The 21,429-nt window shown below is 39.8% G+C and overlaps 1 protein-coding gene across 1 annotated transcript in view; it reads right to left on the bottom strand.

Moving 5' to 3' along the window:
• tmprss7 (transmembrane serine protease 7) overlaps window positions 1-21,429 on the bottom strand; it is an 85,893-nt gene that overhangs the window by 48,304 nt on the left and 16,160 nt on the right. Inside the window, exons 4-8 of the mRNA XM_072584309.1 lie at window positions 17,924-17,991; window positions 16,198-16,391; window positions 13,163-13,201; window positions 7,415-7,643; window positions 1,934-2,067 (exon numbers count right to left, since the gene is read on the bottom strand). Of these exons, the coding sequence (XP_072440410.1) occupies window positions 1,934-2,067; window positions 7,415-7,643; window positions 13,163-13,201; window positions 16,198-16,391; window positions 17,924-17,991 (664 nt within the window). The remainder of the gene's footprint in view (window positions 1-1,933; window positions 2,068-7,414; window positions 7,644-13,162; window positions 13,202-16,197; window positions 16,392-17,923; window positions 17,992-21,429) is intronic.

The raw sequence follows: 21,429 nt of genomic DNA, 5'->3' as shown, positions 1-21,429 counted from the left end.
TCATTATATCCTTCTGACAATTGATAAAACACATAATCTTTACTTGCTCCATTTGGTTATTCAGGTTTTGAGAGTGAAATCTGCACTGATTTAAACATTTTTCAGAACTGGATAAAAGCTCATTATTAATAAACATGGATTCTTGAGCCCTGCTATTCTGCCCTCTGATTCTTTGCTTCTTCTTTCACTTCTATTGTGTGGTTATATTGAAAATGATTTATGAAAATACAAGTTATAAATATCTGTATCTGCATCAGGTAAATATTGGGCAAACCGGTACAAATGTCAGTTTGGTATTAAATAGGAACACAATGCCTATAATAATAGAAATGAAAATCTGACTGCTGCAGATGTTGATAATCTGAAATGAAAATAGAAAATGCTGGAAAAAATTCAGATTAGGAGCATCTATGTTCAGAGTGAATCAGCTAACGTTTTAACTGTCACCTTTCATTAGTACTGGAAAAAGTTAAAGATATAGTAAGTTTTGATGAAGAGTTGTGTGTGGGACAAGGACAAAAGATTTGTGATAGATTTGTGGAAGACAAGAGGCCAAACGTAGTTTGAGTGATCACTTTGGAGAATATCCCTTTTCAGGCAGCAAGCATGTTCCTGAGCTTGTTATGCTAATCCTCCATTTTGTTCTTTGGCTTACATTTCTGTCCTCAGCCTTCCGCACTGTTCCAGTGAAGCTCAATGTAATCTTCAAGGACAGTACCTTACCTTTCAGCCTCACAGTTACAGACTCCAGGATTCAACATCAAGGTAGTTATTTACCATTTCAGGTGGTAAACACCTATTTCCTTTTCTTTGCTATTGTGTTTTTGTATTTTTCTTTCAGTTAGCTAAACAAACAAGGTTCTGGGGTGGGGGAGCCCAGAACTAGAGGGCATAAGTTTAGGGTGAGAGGGGAAAGATTTAAAAGTGACTTAATTTTTTCATGCAGAGGGTGGTGCATATATGGAATGAGCTGCTAGAGGAAGTGGTGGAGGCTGGTACAATTACAACATTTAAAAGGCATCTGGATGGGTATATGAATAGGTAGGTTTAGAAGGATATAGGCCAAGCCCTGACAAATGGGACTAGATTAGTTTAGGATATCTAGGAGAAAGGGAGAACTGTGATTCTCCTGCTCCTTGGATGCTGCCTGGCCTGCTGTGCTTTTCTAGCACCATAATCTCGACTAGTTTAGGATATCTGGTTGGCATTGACGAGTTGGACCAAAGGGTCTGTTTTGGTGCTGTACATGTCTATGACTGTATGGCCTGATCTGGGCACATCCTTTATTTCTTGTTTTCCACCATTTCCTTTCTCTTTGATTCTGGAGGACCAACTCTTCTGTCATTCAGTCTCTTCCCTCTCCAAGCCAAAACCACCTTTGTTTTTGTTTTTGTTCCAAGCACCGCCTGACATAAATCTATTTGCTTGCTTATTTTTTCCAGTACTGGTGAGAGATCACAGACCTGAAATGTGTTTTTTTCTCTCCAGGTGGGCTCTGCTTAGCCCACTGAGCTTTTGTTCCACCATTTTCTCTTTTAATTTGTAGCTATAATGAGGTGTTCAGGTTAAATGGGTAATTAAACAGGACTAGTGCATTAATATTCAGTTTACTCAAAGAATTGTCACAATCTTGTTGCATAAATAACTACCAGTACTATCAACTTATGAGTAAACTGATGAAAGGCTCATGCCTAAAATGTTGATTCTCCTGCTCCTCAGATGCTGCCTAACCTGCTGTGCTTTTCCAGCATCACACTCTCGAAATAGATATGGCAGCAAGAAGGCCAGCTGTATAATAGGACTTGAGATAAATTATGTTTAATTTTATGTTGATTCATTTCATTATGCAGTAGACAAAGAGGGCATCAATTAATAGCTGTAAGTGCTCAGAAACAAATTTTCAAAGCTACAATGAAATTTTTTTACAACTTACTTTCACTGGGAATTGCCTCAAAATACCCATTTATTTCTCTTATTCCATGCACTCTGAGGGATTTGAATGAGAGAAACATGCCATTGCCAGTAGACACAAAGGAAACTGGGAAAGAAGCAAAGGGTTCGCAGACTCTGAAATTGACAGACATAAACAATAGACACAAATTTATATTTATAATTACTTGAATAATAATACCAATGCATTGGTCACAGTTCTTCATTTAGAAATCACTACCTTTTGGAGGACTTCTATTATCTATGATTGTAACGTAGAACAATATTCAAGCCATATATTGATTTTGTTTCTTTAGTACTCCAATTGGAAACTGAAATCGATTGTGCCAAATACATATTCTGCAGAAATGTTTTGTACAGCATTCTCAAGACTACATAACTGAAAATTGGTGTTTACAGTTCATAATTCATTGTAGTATAGATGAAAAATATGTGCAACAATGAAAAAATATTATCTAATCATAAAGCCAAAATCAGAAATATGAATTGGAAGGTTGGTAATTATATAGAGACCATAAGAGCAGGAAACATTGCAGTGGAATGATTTACTTAGGTGAGGTGCAAAACTTTGGTTAATGTTTGAGATGTGGGAATAAACATGTTGAAAGTTACACAGGAATACAGCAGGTACATATTTAAGATACGTTTGCATGACATGACTATTCATTAATTTGAAAGTGACCCAATAAAATACTACCTTCAGGACAAAATTCAGCAGTGTAAAAGAATACACCTGGTTCACAGTTGTGTAAACGGTGTGTTCGCCTGCATGGCTCAAAGATTGGTGTGGGCAAAATGGGGTCGAATTCATGGGACATTGGCACCAGTTCTGGGGAAGAAGGGACCTGTTCTGATAGGACGGTCTTCATCTGAACCGTGCTGGGACCAGAGTCCTAGCAAATCACATAACTAAGGCGGTGGGCAGGGCTTTAAACTAAATGATGGTGGGGAAGGTTCATTTTTAGGGGAAAATTAGAAAATCCAAATTAAAAGAGGAGGGAATTGAGTGCAGAACTCAGGAGAGGTTATTAAAATCTCCAGCACAGATCAAATAGGACAGAGTGTATGAAAAGAGTTAACAATCAAAGTTCAGATACACTGGACAAACAAATGACAATGAGAAGAGGGACAGTTATTACAGAACTGAAAGTGTTATATCTGAATGCACGCAGTGTAAGGAATAAGGTAAATGAGCTTGTGCTCAGATCGAAATTGGCAGGTATGACGTGGTGGGCATCACAGAGATGTGGCTGCACCCGGATCAGGATTGGGAGCTGAATATCCAAGGATATACATCCTATCGAAAAGGTAGGCAGGTGGGCAGATGCAGTGGGGTTGCCTTATTAGTAAGAAATGAAATCAATCAATAGTAAGAAATGAAGTAGGGTTCAATGGTGCAGAATCTGTTTGGTAGAACTGAGGAACTGCAAGGTAAAAAATGAACACAGTTGGAGTCATGTATAGGCCTCCAAATAGTAGTCAGGGGCTGAGACACAAGATATACCAGGAGATTAAAAAAAGATGTGTAGGAAAGGCAAAATCACAGTGATCATGGAGGGATTTCAATATGCAGGTGGTCTGGGAAAATCAGGTTCACAATAAAGGGAATTTATGGAATGTCCACAAGATGGCTTTTTGGAGCAGTTTGTGGTGGAACCCACTAGGAAACAGGCAATACTGGCTTCGGTGTTGTGTAATGAGGCAGACTTGATAAGTGAGCTTAAGGTGAAGGAACCCTTAGGAAGCAGTGATCATAACATGATCGAATTTACTCTGCAATTTGAGAGAGAGAAGATAGAATCAGAGGTGACGGAATTTCTGCTGAATAAAGACAACCGCTGCTGAAACATTATTTCAATGAGTCACCACATACTGCAGCACAGAGGGACTACACAGAGCAGAGGAAAATCTCCTATACAGTGTAGTTAAAAAGAATGGGTACACAATAAACACAGTCCACCGATTTCTCAGCAACAAACCCCAATAAGCAGACAAAACACGTCCAGAAACCCTAGCCACTCTCCCCTACGTCAAAGACATTTCGGAAATGACTGCCAGACTACTCAGACCCATTGGCATCATGGTAGCCCACAAACCCACCAACACACTAAAACAGCAGCTAATGAACTTGAAAGATCGTATACAGACAACAAGCAAAACTAATGTAATTTACAAAATACCTTGCAAGCAACTGTAACAAACACTACATTGGACAAACAGGCTTAAAACAAGCCACCAGGATACATGAACATCAACTAGCCACAAAAAAAATGACCCACTCTCACTAGTATCCTTACATATAGATAAGAAAGGACACCACTTTGACTGCGACAACATATCCATCCTTGGACAAGTCAAACAGAGTCACATATGAGAATTCCTAGAAGCTTGGCATTCCAACTAGAACTCTATCAACAAATCCATTTACCACTCCCTGAGTAAAAGAACAGGAAATGACATCACCAGCCCAAAGAGACCGAAACACATAAACACAAAGCAAGCCATACCACCAGTACTTCAGTTGGACGCTCACTGATGATGTTACCTAGTATGGTGACGAAATGTCTGAAAACGAACCTTGCAGCTCAGAAAGCAAACTGACATGGTTTACCTCAACCTGAGCTGCAAATTTTCTCAAAACTCACTAAGAGAAGATCTTTTAGAACAGAGATAAGGAGAAACTTCTTCAACCAAACAGTGGTGAATGTATGGAATTCACTGCCATAGGAGGCTGTAGAGGCCAGTTATTGAGTATATTTAAAACAGAGATAGTTAAGTTCATGATTGTAAAGGGGATCAAGGATTTCAGGGAGAAAGTAAGAAAATGGGATTGAGAAATCTATCAGCCATAGGTGGAGCAGACTCGATGAGATGAATGGCTTAATTTCTGCTCCTATATCTTATGGTCATATGGTCTTTCCTGTTGGAATTTTGTGCCTTAGAGGAATGTATTTTTACAAACCATATCATATTTCCTTAAATACTATACATTGCCCATGTAACATTAAATTTTTAATGTATTTTTTTCAGAGCACCATGATTGCCCCTCATGCCTTCATTGTTTCCATTGTTTAGATTTAAGACCCTGTTTTCAGAATGAGTTATATAACTTTCAAAATTAATGTAAAATTCTCTCACATTATAGTCACTATTTCTTAAAGTCTCCTTTACAGCAAAATTAATCTCTTTTGTTACGTAATCATAAATCTAAAATAACTCGATCCCCAGTTGGTTCTTCAATGTACTTCTCCAGAAATTTATCTGAAGGAAACTCTGGGGATTCTTCATCCATAGCATTTGCACTAATAAGATCCAGATTGACGTGAACTATTGTAGGAAAATTGGGAAAACTTGGTGAGGTATTGAGTGAGTATCTTGACATCAAGTCTGAAAAATTACATTTCCAATCCAAGTTCCACAGATCAAGACAAGGTTCTCTCTAGTGTTGAAGAACTACCTATTTATAAGAATTAATGCTCATTATTGTCCTCATGATTACTTAAATTCACCTCATTAATGTGCATTCTCCTATTCTGCACACTACTGTATATAAATTAGACACTAAAAATTCCCAATATGAAAGTCAGCATAGGTATTTGGAAACTTGGAAACTGCAGTTCACCATTTACACCCCTAGACCTCCATCTTGGACACTAGGCACTAATGTCTCAGAGCATGCTTCCTGTACAGCTGCTGCCATACACCTCATCTTCAAAGATATTGGAATCTGACACTTGACAGCTTTACCACACCCTCAAGTTAGCCCTTTCTCAAGTGCATTTAAGAGTCAACTGATATAGTTAGGGAAGACAATGGCCTCATAGTATTATCACTAGACCATTAATCCAGAGAACTAAGTAGTGTCTTGGGGACTTGGGTACACAATCCTGCCATGGCAAATGGTGGAATTTGATTTCAATAAAAAGAATAACGGAATTAAGAGGGTAATGGTGACCACAAATCAATTACTGATTTTGGAAAACCCCATCTGGTTCACTAATGCCCTTTATGGAAAGAAACTGCCATCCTTATCTGCTCTGGCCTACATGTGAGTCCAGACCCATAGCAATGTGGTTAACTCTTCAACTGCCCACTGGGTGGGCAATAAATACTGGCCGAGACAGCGACACCCTCAACTCATAAATGAATAAAAAAAGTGTCAACCAATTTCACTCACCTAGATTAATTTTACATAGCAATTTACAGATTATAATACAACTACATGAATTTTTAAAAGTAGAATACAATGTACACATTGTTGAGATGCAATATTACAAGATTATCTTTTGCTTTATCCTCATGCAAGATATAAACACAGAAACCAGGAGCAGGAAGAAGCCATTTAGCCCTTAGAGCCTGCTGTACCAGTCCAAATGATCTGGCTGATGAGCCAACTCAGTGTGCTATCCCTATTTCCTCCCCATTCTTTTCTATCCATTTAGCCCTAAGAAATATATCTAACTCCTTCTTGTAAACATTCAATGTCTGGGCTTCAACCACTTTCAGTAGCAGTGAATTCCACAGGCTCACCGCTCATTGGGCGAAGGAATTTCTTCTTATCTCAGTCCTAAATGGCCTGCCCCATTATCTTTAAAAGGTGAGCCACTGGTTTTGGGCTCCCTGGTCATCAGAAACATTATTTCTACATTTAGCAGTCCAGTTAGATTTTTTATTGATTTCTATGACATCCTTCTTCACTCTTCTAAACTCCAGTGAAAATAGTCCTAATCGATCCCACCTCTCTTCATGTCAGTCCTGCCTTCCCAGGAACTAATCTAGTAAATCTTTGTTTCACTCCCTCCATTTCTAAAACATTTCTCAAATAAAGAAACCAAAACTGTAGATAATATTCCAGGTGTGGTCTCACCAGTGTCCTATACAATTGCAGCAAGACATCACTGCTCCTGTACTCTCACCATGAAGGCCAACTTATCAGTTGTTGTCTTCACTGCTTGCTGCATCTGCATGCTTACTCTCAGTGACTGTTGTACACGGACACAGGACTGGCCGTGCATCCCCTTTTCCCAATTTATTGCCATTCAGTTAATAATCTGCCTTCCTGTTTTTGCTGCTGAATTGGATAACCTCACATGACACTTCATATATTTGCTGACTCACATAACTTGTTGAAATCACACCAAAGTATTTCTGCATCCTCCTCATGGTGCACCCTCTCACCCAGCTTTGTGTCATCTGCAAATTTGGAGATATTACATTCAGTAATTTCATCTAAATAACTAATATATATTGTGAAGAGCTGGGGTCCAAGCAGTAGTCCCTGCAGTAGCCCATAGTCACTGGCTGCCACTTAGATTAAGATCTTTGTTTCCTGCCTGAAGTGAAAGGTAATCATTCCTGATTATGCATGAGTATTTAACGCATGTTGTAAAATCAACAGAAATATGGTATTGTTCAGTTAAGCAATCCAGCTATCCAAAAATACTTGAAGCACAATAAAACATACCGGTACAAATTCTTACTCCTTATAGGCATGAGAGAGTCGTAAATGCTAAGTGAATCTGTGACACAGCTGTCTGGTTCAATCTGTAAGGAGCTGAGAGAGAGGCGAATGACATGTCCTGGTGGTGAAGTCAGCTTGAAGTGGTAGTGTACTTGTCCAGAGGCAGCAAAGATGTTTAGAGGAATTGGAATACCAGCCTGCTCAGCAAATTTATCGATAACATATTTAGAACCTGGAGAAAGCAAAGTCTTATTACAGATGATTTGACATTGTATGTCCACTTCCTAAATTTCCCCTGCATACGCATTTTCTACGACATACCCTTTTCATAAATTGAACAATGATATTGAGGCATTTCAATATCACACCCATCCTGAGTAAGCTTGACTTGCCAATTTTGCTTCTGTAACTGACACTGTAAATTCTTTATTACTCTTTAAACAGCATGAAAATTTATATTCTGAAAATCTCTATTCCATCAAATTCTAACTATTCTGCTACACTGTTGAAAATTCTTCAAGTACAGTTTGCTTTCCAATTAATTCAGAGTCACTTATTAGTTTTTCTAATTTATATTATAATGTTACTTCCTGAAGAAAACTCATTGCAATATCACATATATTCTTTTTTATTAAAGAAGTTACAAAGGAAATAAGTATAGGTAGGGCTTTAAAAAGTCTTGACCCTTTTATCAACACAATTACACTCAGAGCTTTCCTAGGTCTGTGCAGATGTCTGACTAGAATGCAGAGTGCAATCTGAAGAGGGAAAACCACTCTGTACTTTATTTAAATGTATTAGAATATCTCACACTTAGGAGACACTGCAATATGGATCTCTGCCTCATTTCTCAGCTCCCAAATGCTGCTCCAGTACCATCATCAGTGGTGACTAGTCTTTTAATATTCATGTAGATCCACATTAAAATTCCTCAAGTGAAGGATTTTCATAATCACTCCCATAATTACACAATTACAATCTGTATAAATGAAAACTATAACAGAAGACAATGAAGTGGTAAATTTACAGCTCCTTAAAATCCTTCATGGCCCATCAATTTTCCTCCGATTGAACAAATTGAGAGTTTCCAAGTGCCAATACTATAGTTGATTTCAAATCTGTTCAATCAAAGGCATGAGCGAATATGTTCAATACCATATATCCTGGCAGGTTGAATTCTGGCAAAGTTACAACTGAAGGGATATACTGGTTTCACACATTCTGGTTCTTTCCTTACTCGTGTATTGTGGTTAGCAATCTCCAAAGCTGCAGAGTATGGCAAACCTTCAGGTCCAGGTTTCTGCCCAATGGGCTCACACATTGATGAAAAATCCAACCCAAACCCTTCAAACTTGCAGGCTTGCACAACTGCCCCGAGCAACTACAAAATGGCTTGTCAGTTGCTTTAAAAGAGAGCAAATCACAGCAAATATTTGAGTGATATGCATATTGATCTAAATCACGTGGAACTTGAAAATTTATTGACAATCTGGAACTCATTTTTCAATTGTAATATTGCTCAGGTACCTGTCACAAAGTTTGGATTGCCATTTCCCATAGCCTACCCCATTTTCCCTGCTCCACTCTTAAACCTCTTGTCCCAATGTTGGAGTGGAGCTCCAAGGTAACGACCCGTTATGAATGTTCTACAAAAAACAATGCCCCAATATTTGAAAGCCTATCACTATATCTGTAAAATCTTGTTAATCCCCATCCCAGGTGAACCCCAGCAATGACAATCAATCATCTTGAATCCAAATGACACTTTATTCCCAATACATACACAATTGTCAGTCTCAGTGTACTGAAGGATTGGTCCAATGCGCAGACCATGCAATGAGTTAAGAGTAACTACAAGTGTTTCTTTTCTTATGGAAAAGAAATTAAAAACAGAAAAGATAATGGGCCATATTTTCTAGGAAGTGATTCTGTCCCAAAAAAGGGATCTGGACCAGGTGAAGGGGAATTGGGTCAGGAACAGGTGAAGGGGGATCGGGTTTGGTCCAGGTGAAGGGGTATTGGGTCTGGAATACATGAAGGGTGATTGAGTGAATGGGATAGGGAGGCCAAACAGGTGAGGGAGGATCAGGTCAGGTATAGATAATGGATGATTGGGTGAAGGGATTGGGTTTGGAATGGATGAAACGGGATCGGGTCTGGACTGGGTGAAGGGGGTCAGATCTGGAACAGATAAAGGGCGATTGGGTGAAGGGGAAACGGTGTCAAACTGATGAGGGAGGGGTGGGTCTGGAACAGATGAAGGGTGATTGGGTGAAGAAATCGGGTTTGGAACGAGTGAAAAGAGATCGGGTCTGGATTGCGTGAAGGAGATTCAGGTCTGGATTGGGGGAATGATGATTGGGTCTGGAATGGGTGAAGGAGGTTTGGGAATGGAGCAGGTGAAGGGGGACCATATCCTTGCAGACTTACAATTCATTGTGTGATTGTGGCAGCTGCAAAACATCATCTCCCAGTGACAACTATAGAATTTATTTTAGTTTTGTTATGGAGTGGGTACTTGTAGTGATTGGATCAGGTGGATCCTGTTGACTGCACAAACCTTGATTAAAGCTTTTAACCTGGGCCATTCAGGATACCCTGGCTGACCAATATTAACAGGGGATTCCTCCCCCTTTCTCTCAGGGATCTGGGGTGGAGGGTGCTGCACGCAGCAGTCCCCTGCAACCGCAGGTTGCGGTGGTTCACGGACTCCCAGCCCAACTGCTTGTTCTGCGGCGCTGTGGAGTCCGTGGACCATGTATATATTGGGTGTGGGCATTTGCACTCCCTTTTTGATTTTCTCAGAAACCTTCTCCTCTGCTTTTGGCTGCACTTCAGTCCCACGCTCCTGATCTTCGGGCATCTGGTACGGAGGAGGGAGGGCAGGTCCGAAGACCTCCTCGTGGGTCTGCTCCTGGGCCTGGCCAAACTGGCCATCAACAGGTCCAGGCAGCGGGCCGTGGAGGGGGTCGTTAGGGCCGACTGCCTGCCCCTCTTCCGGGGTTACGTTAGAGCCCGGGTGTCCTTGGAGAAGGAGCACGCGGTGTCCACCAACACCCTGGAGTCGTTCAGGGAGAGGTGGGCGCCGCAGGGAGTGGAGTGCATCATTTCTCCCTTCAACTCTATTTTGATTTAGTCCCTGCCCTCCCCTTCACTGTTTGATCACACAGCATTGCCCTTTGATGTGAAGGGCAGTGTTTGTCACTGGCCACTCGGGTGTTTTTCATATCTTCCTGGTGGTGGAAATTGAATAAAGATTGGTGCACTTTGTGTCTTTCACTGTGTTTCACACCTGCACACACACACCATGGGTGCTGGGGAAAAATAAGCGTTACCGCAGTTAGGTGGTAGTGGGGGGTTAAAAAAAAAAGAAAGAAGAAAAAAAAGTCTTTTCAGAGGTGCTGTTCACTAAAAAAATGAAAAAAAAGATATAACCGGGGGAAGTATTGCCCTTTGATGTGAAGGGCACTGCTTGTCACTGGCCACTCGGGTGTTTTCTCTTTTGGGAATTGGATCAGTGTGAGTGTACGTACGTGCAAGGACTCTCCTCCTTGAAGGGGATTGTCCCTGGACTAGCTGCCCCACATTGAGAGAGAGGAAGAAAGAAGAAGGAAGAAGGAAGAAGAAGAGGAGGATAAAAAAATTAACAGGGGATTTTCAGTATCAAGGACTTCCCACATGTAAATCAAGGGTGACTTGGTGATGGGATACCGGCCTCTGTTGAGTTGTTTCAACTCCTGTTCCTTTTCTTTAATTCATTCATAAACAAGAAAAAAAAATTAACAGGGGATTTAGAATCCCATCAGTTCAGGGGACTGACTCTGAGCTGGTTGGCTGGTTGATTGATTGGCTACAGCCAGTTCATTGTGCACACATAAATAAAGGGTGATTTGTTGATGGTATATTGGCCTCTGCACAGTTATTTCAGTACTGTTGGCTGGGGTGGCATTTATTGTTCAACCATAGTTCCCTTGAGACGTAGTTGGTGAGCTGTTGAGAAATGTTGCAGTCTGTTTGCAATAGGTGGTTCCACAATGGCATTAGAGAGGGAGTTCCAGCATTTTGACCCAGTAACAATGAAGGAATAGTAATATACTTGCAATTCAGGATGCTGAATGACTTGGAAGGGAACTTGCAGATTGTGGTGTTCAGTGTATCTGCTACCTTTGTCTTTCTAAATGGAAGTGGTCATGGGTTTAGAAAGTGCTGTCTAAGTGGTGAATTTCTGCTGTGCTTTTTGAAGACAGTACACATTGCTGCTGAGCATTGGTAGTGGAGAAAGTGGATGTTTGTAGATGTGGTGCCAATCAAGTGGGCTGCTTCGTCCTTGATGGTGTTAAGCTTTTTGAGTGTTCTTCTGTATTTGTGTCCATGTGAGTGACTTGTAGGCTTTGCCTGAGAAACTGCATGGTAATCCTCCCATACTTCCATGTTGCTGCCCATGTCCCCAATGATCTTTCAGCCTCCCCATTTCCATTTAGTCTTTTTAAAATTTAAGTATATGTATGTATATATAGTTGTACATGTCCCCACATTAGCCCCAGAGTCATTGCTTTGCAAGTTGTCATGCTCTTAATGATCATTTATACTCTCCACATTGAGATCATAATGATGTTGACCCTTGAAACCCACTCTCACTTCCGGTGCTCCCCGTCCTTTCTTATGGTCAATGAGATCCCATCCTTTTATTTCAAATTTCCACCTTTGATTGTAATCATTCCCTCATGCCTGGAACAGTTCAACCCCAGGGCATCAATGTGGACTTCACCAGTTTCCTCATTTCCCCTCCCCCCACCTCACCCCAGCTCCAAACCTCCAGCTCAGCACTGTCCCCATGACTTGTCCTACCTGCCTATCTTCTTTTCCACCTATCCACTCCCCACTCCCCCCTGACCTATCACCTCCATCCCCACCGCCGTTCATCTACTGTACTCTATGCTGCTTTCTCCCCACCCCCACCCTCCTCTCATTTATCTCTCCACCCTTCAGGCACTCTGCCTGTATTCCTGATGAATGGCTTTTCTTGCTCCTTGGATGCTGTCTGAACTGCTGTGCTTTTCCAGCATCACTCTAATCTAGAACCCGTTCTGACTTGCATGTCAGGAATTTGTGCAATCTAGTTTCTTGAGGATGGAGAGGAGAATTAGAAGTGGTGTGTGAATGCGGCAAATGGGCTAATAATGAAAGGCAAATGAATGTAAATAAGGTGGTTGCTGCTCAATAGTGAGATTCTGAAGTTTCTATGAAAGCTTATGGGGAAATTGAGGAAACATTTCTGATGTCGGAATTATGGATTTTTCCTTCTCCCTCTATTTTCCCCTCGTGTATCTGCATTGTTCACATCACTACAAGAAGGGGAACATTTTGCCGAAGGAATCTGCAATATTTCGTTAAGTTTTTAGTTGCTTTATCTGGACTGTTCCTGTACTAGAATTTGGGTTCTCAGGAGCTTTCGTGCAAGTTACTGTCGTCAATTGCCCAGACACTTTTACCAATTGCTCCTTTGACTTCCACTAGAATTCCTGCATCTGAGCAGATGTAGCTCTACAAAGAGGTGGTAATTACATCTGTCAGCAAAATATCAGCCCATACAATATTTAAAGATGACTTTTCCTGGTGACCTAGCCAATATCTACCTTCAAGACCTTGAGGCTATGAAAGATGCTCAGTAAAGTTTTCCTTCCATTTTAAAAGTTATTCTTTAAAAGCTTAGAATATTTGTATAAGACCAAACTAAATTAAAACTCTCACCTGTCACAGCTGTAGCAATGTAATCAGAACGGAGGCCAGCTATCAAAAGTAATAATATAAAAATTATTTAATATTCAGGATATGCAGTTTATTCTAATGCATTAAGAAAGCAGACAGTTGCAAACAGTTGAGTTCAAATATTTCAACCAAAGGCACCTACAACACAGAGATGCAGGTGCACACAAGCAACTTACAAGGTCTGTCATTGGTAAGTAATTAGCAAACTATTTTTCTAGAGGAAATGCAAAATACTGCAGATACTCAAAATCTGAAACAAATACAGCATTCTGGAAAAACTCCAGTGGGTTCTGAAGAAGATTCATACCAGACTAGAAACATTGACTCCACAGAAGTTGCAAAACTTACTGAGTTTCTCTAGCATTCTTTGTGTTTGTTTTTACTGGACCCTCTGGAAAAATAATGGTCCTGAAACCATAAAGCTCTCGTATTGTAAATACTTATTCAGTTGTGAGGTTAGATGTTAAGCTCATTTTAAATAGCCATGTTGAATTTAAAGAGCTTAATGCAATAACAAATTAACTTATGAAAGGATAATTTTAGTAAAAAGTCAATAATGTGTACATTAGTAACCCAGTGTATCATTGCACAACTTTTTAGCATTCTTCATGTATATCTCAAGCACATGCAAAGAGGATACTCTTAAATGATACTGTTCATTACTTTTAGAAATTAAGTCAGGAGCAAACATTAACTGATAAATCTTTATAGGCACAATCACTTTTGCCTAATGAGTTACTAGAAGAGGTGACAGAAACTGTGGGAATTGCCATGCATAGTTTGAAATGGACTTCCATCATTGCCTTTAACACATGAGGCAATTGGAGAAAAAAGTGTGTGTGTGTCGGGTGGGAGGTGGGGGAGAGTGTATATAGAACTGAAATTGCAAATTGAATGAAAATTGGTTGGAAGACCAAAGGTAAAAGAATGATTAAAAGGCACTTTCTCAGAGTGGTCAGAACTAGACAATAGTGCTTCACAAAGTTGTACCCAGGCAAGAGGAAGTGATCTTTTTTTTTAAGATTAGATTCCCTACAGTGTGGAAACAAGGCATTTGATCCAACAAGTCCACACCAACTCTCCAAAAAGCAACCTACCCAGACCAATCTCCCTCTGACTAATGCACTTGACACTATGGGCAATTTAACATGGCAAATCCACTTGACCTGCACATCTTTGCACTGCAGGAGGAAACCTACTCGGACACAGGGAGAACATACAAATTCCACACAGTCACCTGAGGCTGGAATTGAACCCATGTCCCTAGCACCGTGAGGCTACAGTGTTAACCACTGAGCCACTGTGTCATCCATTTTGTTGTGCAAAAATTTACAAATGATACTGAAATAAGAGGTAGAGTAAATATTTCTAATGGCCAAAGACAGCTGAAGATGATTTTCATAAGATCTTGGAATAGACTAAAATGTAGCAGATGGAATTCTATAAATCTGAGTTGATAAAATTCTTTACTGCACTTTGACATGAATAGAGCAGGGGTAATTGGCAACTCAGATTTACAAGACATTAAAATTAGCATGTCAAATGGATAAAGCTATAAAAAGCTGATAGATTTGTATGTTTATGGTAAGGAGTTCAAATAGAAAGGTCAAGAAGTAATTACATATAAGTTTATACAACTCCTAAGGATTCACCCAAGGGAAGGATGTTGAGAAATAGAAATAGTCCAATTTAGGATTACAAACGTGCTGTGTGTTATGATGAAATTTAAAAACAAATAAGTTTTAAAAATTATCAAAAAATAATTGACTGATATAGCTTGATAGAGGTGTTTATAATTATGAAGGGAAAATATAGAAGAGATAGAAGACAGTTTCTAGTGGTTGTGTGGTTTACGACAACAATGGAACTAAGAACTTATAGGAGATGTAAGAAGCTGAGAACAGAATTCAGGAGAAAACCTTTCACACAGAACTTTGTGCTCCAAGTGCCCTGTTAGAGTTAGTGTTTGAAGTGGGGATCAGGTCAACATTTACCAATATGTTGAATAGTTAAGGATTAAGCACCAACAGAAACTGGTTGATTGAATCTCCTATTTCTGTGTTCCATCCTAGATAACTGTTTCCCTCAACACAAATTATGTGATTTGTTGGACTTAAACTTGAATTAATTCCATAAGATTGTTAGAGTACAGAGGGAGTCCATTCAATCCTTCAGTCCATGCTGGCTCTTTATAAAAGCAATTTAGGTAGCTCCACTCCCTGGTCTTTTCTCTGTAAACTTACATTTTCCCCCTTCAGTTATTTATCCAAGCCAATTTGAAAGCCACAACTGAATCTGCCTCCATCACATTCTCTGTTAGTATATTTTAGATCCTAACCAACTAATGCATAAAAAGAGATTTTCTTCACATCATCTTTGGTTCTTTCACCAGTCACTTTAAATCTAAGTCCTGTGATGCTCAACCATCTTACCAACAGGAACGGTTTCTCTCTATCTACTTCTAATGACACAGCTGATGAATTTGAGAATCTTGACTAAAATCCCCTTTCAACGTTTTCTTTTCTCAGGGAAACTTAGCCAAATCATATAATAATGGTACCTTCAGCACCATTCTTGTAAATCTTTTCTGTATCCTCTCTGAAACCTTCACATCCTTCCTAATGTGCATTGCCCAAACTGGATATAATGCTCCTAGTCAGGTCAAACCATTTTTGTCTTAAATGTTCATCATAACATTCTTGCTTCTATGCACTCCATCTTTATTTATAAAGCCCAAAATCCCATACCACTGTTTTAAACCACTTTGTCAACCTGTCCCATCATCTTCAACATTTATGCCCACATACCCTGTGGTTAGAGTTGCACACTTCAGTTTATATGTCTCTTCATTCTTTATACTAAAAATGGATCACTTTACACTTGTCCGAGCCAATTTTCAACAGCTTCTGAGCTTTACAGTCAATCTCATGCAGAATCAATTTACCATTAGCAATAAAATAACACATGGCACAAAATACAATTTTTAACAACAGAAACAGATAAGCCAAAAAAATAACCATTAACAATAATGGAGTCCATGTCCACAGGAAGTCCAAGAAGGTATCCAATCGATGTGCGATTTACAAGACTTGTCTGAATAGAGTCCTTTAAGATTGCACTGACACAGTCCTCACTCACAAACAAGGTCTTCATATTTGGAACGATAAAAACAATCCAGAAGTGAACAAGAATGCCACCATTGTTGTTGTTACTATGTAAGAAACACAAGAGGGAACATTCTCAAATATAATTGTTTAAAAATTCTTTCAAGTTTATATTGTATTATGATTTGAATTATTCAAATTCAATATTTACTCAAGCCACCCCTATAGTTCCCAGTTTCAGATATTTCACAATAATGTTATAGTGCACCATATGATATTTGACCTGCTGTCATTTTGGTTATGTTTAAATGTGATGCTGCCAGACCTGTTGCACTTTTTCAGCAATTTCTCTTTTTGTTCCAGCGTAATTAACTTTGCTTTGTCATCATTGTATTCATCAAAAGTTACATAGCAGCCATCTTCAGTTAGTTCTGTATAACACGCTCTTAGACACCATTTTAAAAGAGAACTCTGATGACATAACATCAAAGAGAGGAGAAAATATCTAAGCAGCTAAGGTCTGCTGCACTGACCCTGGCCACCCTGGGGCACAAGCTGAAAGAAAGAGTTAAAGGAGCTTGTATTAATTTCCACAGCCACTTCTGCTTAGTCGTTCCGTGGGAAAAGTCACCAACTACTCAACCGCAGAAGCCATTGCACCTATTGAATTCTGACATTATCTTTATAAGGTTTTACTACTAAGGAGAATCTACAAGCAAGTAATTCCAACAATTATAGATGGATCTTTCTTTTACAAGTACCTTTTATCATTATCTGCTTTTATTCTTTGCTTTTTATTCTTTATCTAGTGACCATCATGCTTTTACTTAGTAAATTTCAACACTAGCTAAGTAATAAATACTGGTTGATCTTATTTTCAAAAGTTTTGTTGCTGATTATTTTAAATTTGGAACACAAATGAAATTAATATGAGCTATGTAATTATAGAGTTCATGGCCTACGTTGCCAACAGGCTTGATGTGGTTGTGATGTCCAAACAAAAAGTAGTAATAATTACGCTGGAACAAAAAGAGAAATTGCTGAAAAAGTGCAACAGGTCTGGCAGCATCACATTTAAACATAACGAAAATGACATAATAATAAAGAATATTATTATAATGTACACTATTTATACCAGTATAGATAAAGAAAACGTAGAACAGGTGTAACTTTAATGATAGAAGTCGCATAATATTGAGACTTAGTGATACCATGAAAAAAAAACTTTTGAAGAAAATCTTCCAATATAACATGTAGCAAGTCTACAGCCTTCCCACGATTCAATAGATGTTTTTGCTGTTCTCCAAAAGGTAATTGCAAACTGTCTTTGATCTTCTCAATACCAGGAACAGGTTTTTATAAAATTACACCATTGACAGAAATTCTCTGTCAACACTAAAATTAAATCAGGCTCAAAATGAACAAAAATGCAATTTTTTGATTAAAGTTCTTTTCCTAATACTTTACTTTCATTTTTTTCAGCCAAAATCTCCCCAGGTTCCAATATGTGCCTGCCATTTTCAGAGGCATTGTTCATTTGTTTTTGGAAATCACTGTTTAGGTACCGCTATATAAATTCAATATCCTGAAAATTCAGCTTTCAAATCTTTATAATTAATGAATTTGTGAGATACAGTACCTCAAGTCAGAAACAGTTGATTGCTTGTACAACTTGGAGAAAAGTGATTTCTTATAAACATTGTTCATCTGAAAGAAGAGAAAAGCACAATACTGAACATGTGATAGCTGAAATAAAACTAACCAGTTAACATAACATAAGACCGTAAGACCATAAGTTATAGGAGTGGAAGAAAGGCCATTCGGCCCATCGAGGCCACTTTACCATTCATAACGACACTGAGGTCACTCACACCTGGTTAAGTGACATATCTACGAGAGAGAAACAATATCTGTAAACATTAAAGCTGTGACTATATAAATGTGACTTTCTGACATTTCATGAAAATAACTCCAATCTATGCATTACTAGATTTGTATATAAACCTTGTTAGGCCTTATAAACCTTTTGATCACAGCAGGACCTTTTCTGTAGATTATAAAACTTGTTTCCTGCATGCCCATGAATGAAAGAGCATAGACTATGACACTGTGCTGTATTGATTAAGGTTTTGTGATTGTAATGAGGTCAGCCAGGTGGACCTCATATAATATGAGTTCCTTGATTGGGGTTGTTAGTCTGGTCCAGTCAGGGAGCCCTGGCTGACAGGCAAAATGAAAAGTGTCAGAGAGATGGCTCTAAGGGAGCAGGGGCGGGTGTGGGGACTATATCGAGGACTTTCCACATGTAAATAAAGGGTGATGGGTTACTGATATCACTGGAGTTATGTCAGTGATGATGTGAGTAAAGCACTTTTCTGAAGAATCTCGCTTGCAACTATAGTCTTTGAGTTGAGGTGAGTACTTCTAGCATCATACCATTATTTGGGAAACTTCATTCAGTCTTACCTGCCTTCAAAGATTGGGCCCCGCATTTGAAAAGAATACATTATTTTTTTCTGGGCAAATGACATTGGGGGAGATGAAAAGCAACAGTAATTCTCCTGACAGCTTGTGGACCCACAGCTTTCTTTCCCTGAGGTCTGGATACTAAAACCTTTCAAATGTTGATGGATTTAGCTAAGGAACATGATGACCCCAAGCCTCCTCTATTTCTGAGACATTATTGGTTGTATTGAGCAATTTGAGAATTAGAGAAATCCATTTTGGGACTTTTGACTAAATTAGGATGCCCGGTAGAGACATGTGACTTTGGTTTAACCCTTAATGAGATGCTGAGAGACTGGTTGTATGTGGGATTAATGATGTAACCATGCAAAAGCACCGACTAGCTGAGCCCAACTGGACTTCAGACTCTACAACTCGCTTTATCATTGGGAAATGCAACAAGTGAAGCATAATCACAGCGCACTTTGCAGGCTCCTCAGTCTAATTGCCCAAAGATCATCGGCTCTGTCCGCTCTACTTTATTTTCTTTTGGCACGTTTCTTTATGTTCCCATTTAGCCTGGTACCCTACCTTCTTTTAATGACTTTGGAGGAAGGCATCTTCTCCCAGCCTATGGCCAGTAATGAGGTATCTTCCAACAATCCAGAATCCCTGGCAGGGAGTCTCCCAGGGTGGCGGACTTGTCCAGGAGGGGCGGTCCTGGCCTAAAGTGGCATTCCCATCCCATTGTGCAGGTCTTCTTCAGCAGCCTCTGGATATTCCAACATCCAGTGTGAAGGTATATTCCCCGCACAGACATCTCGTCTTTGCTTTGGATGTGTCTTCTGAGTCTTCCAATGGCCCAGCATGGAGGTCTTATCTCAGTATGGCAGGGCAGTCTCGGCCCGGCCCTGCGTGGTAGTTTTGACATGGTTTTCCACTGTATCCCAAATCAGGAGCCATTAATTGAACAATGGAAAAATATATGAGTCAATACATTGCTGTTCTATTCTATATGAGTTCAAGGTTTGCTTGGGTGCCAGTTGTCGTAGTGGTGGGTATGTTCACCTAGTTGGAAAGTTGATTTGCAGATGTTTCATTCCCTGGCTAGGAAACACCTTCAGTGCTTTGGAGCCTCCTGTGAAGAGCTGCTGTACTGTGTGTCACCCAGAATTTACTTGATTTAATTCCTGCTGCTTCCAGTTGCCAGTTGCTGGTTCCAGTTGCTCATTGTAATGGCTGGTATATTGGGTCTAGGTCTATGTGTTAGTTGATGGAATTCATGGATGAGTGCCATGCTTCTAGAAATTCTCTGACTGTCCCCTGTTTGGCTTGTCCTATGATCATTGTGTTGTCCCAGTCAAATTTGTGGTCCTTGTAATCTATGTGTGTGGCTACTAGGGATAGTGGGTCGTGGTGTTTAGTGGCTAGTTTGTGTTTGTGGATGCAGATTGCTAGTTGTCTGCCTATTTGTCCTCTGGGTCAGCAAGCGTTTATAGTTGTTGCAGGTATAGGGAACTGAGACAGCAAGGAAGTCCTACAAGACCTAAATTGAGTAAGAGAACTCACAGACCAGTATCCAGGAGAGTACACACTCTCAAAAGCCAGAATCAATCAAAATAAACATATGATTAAATGGTCATTCGATTCTAATGGATGTCAATACTGGCACGGCCAATTCAGTGATCGCAGAACCAGTCTTACAAAATTCAGACTGGAGTCCAACCCTTAAGTTTGCATAAGTCATCATCTAGACTGAGAACATATACCAGAGAACCTTTACGGATTTACAGTATAACTTTGGTTCTAGTCTCTTTTGAGAAACAGTTGGTTCAGTTGGTAGTGATTGTAGAAAAAGGCTTGGGCCTAAGCTTGATGGGGTGAAATTGGTTGAGACAGATTCACCTTGATTGGCTAAAATTTTTCAATTAGAAAATGGCTGCTTGAGTTAAGTCCTAATTAAATACCTGGAAGTTTTTTAAGAGGGTTTAGGGACTATCGAAGGAGTCAAGGCCATCTTGCATTTTTGCAAGTTAGTGTAGGAACCACAGAACTGGCCCTGCATGGGTAATAGGCATGACCAATGCAAGGTCCGAACCAGTGACGTATAGAGTCAGGTAGGCGTGATGGTCCTGAACAAGCATGTGGGCGACATGAAAGCTGCAAATTTGCAAATGTGTGGGAGCAAACATGCCCTGCTCCTTAGAACAGTTGGAAAGGCTGGTGGAACCTATGGGTTTGGGTTTGAGCTATAGGGAGAGGCTGAATAGCATGGGGCTTTTTCCCTGGAGTGTCACAGACTGAGGGGTGACCTTATAGTAGTTTATAAAATCATAAGGGGCATTTATGGGGTGAATAGTCATGATCTTTACCCCCAGGATAGGGGAGCCAAAAGCTAGAGGGCATACGTTTAGGGTGAGAGGGGAAAGATTTTAAAAGGACCTAAGGGGCAATTGTTTCACGCAGAAGGTGGTGTGTGTATGGAATGAGCTGCCAGAGGAAGTGGTGGAGGCTGGTACAATTACAATATTTAAAAGGGTTCTGGATGTCTATATGAATAGAGGGGTTTAAAGGGATATGGGCCAAATGTTGGCAAATGGGACTAGATTAATTTGGGATGTCTGGTCGACACAAACGAGTTAGACTGAAGGGTCTATTTCTATGCTGTACATAGCTATATCTCTATAACTCTCTGTCAAG

Source organism: Chiloscyllium punctatum, chromosome 15 (genome assembly GCF_047496795.1).
Source record: "Chiloscyllium punctatum isolate Juve2018m chromosome 15, sChiPun1.3, whole genome shotgun sequence".
Classification (NCBI taxonomy): Eukaryota; Metazoa; Chordata; class Chondrichthyes; order Orectolobiformes; family Hemiscylliidae; genus Chiloscyllium; species Chiloscyllium punctatum.
The sequence above is the reverse complement of the archived record's forward strand: the minus strand, read 5'-3'. Positions and strand labels throughout refer to the sequence as shown.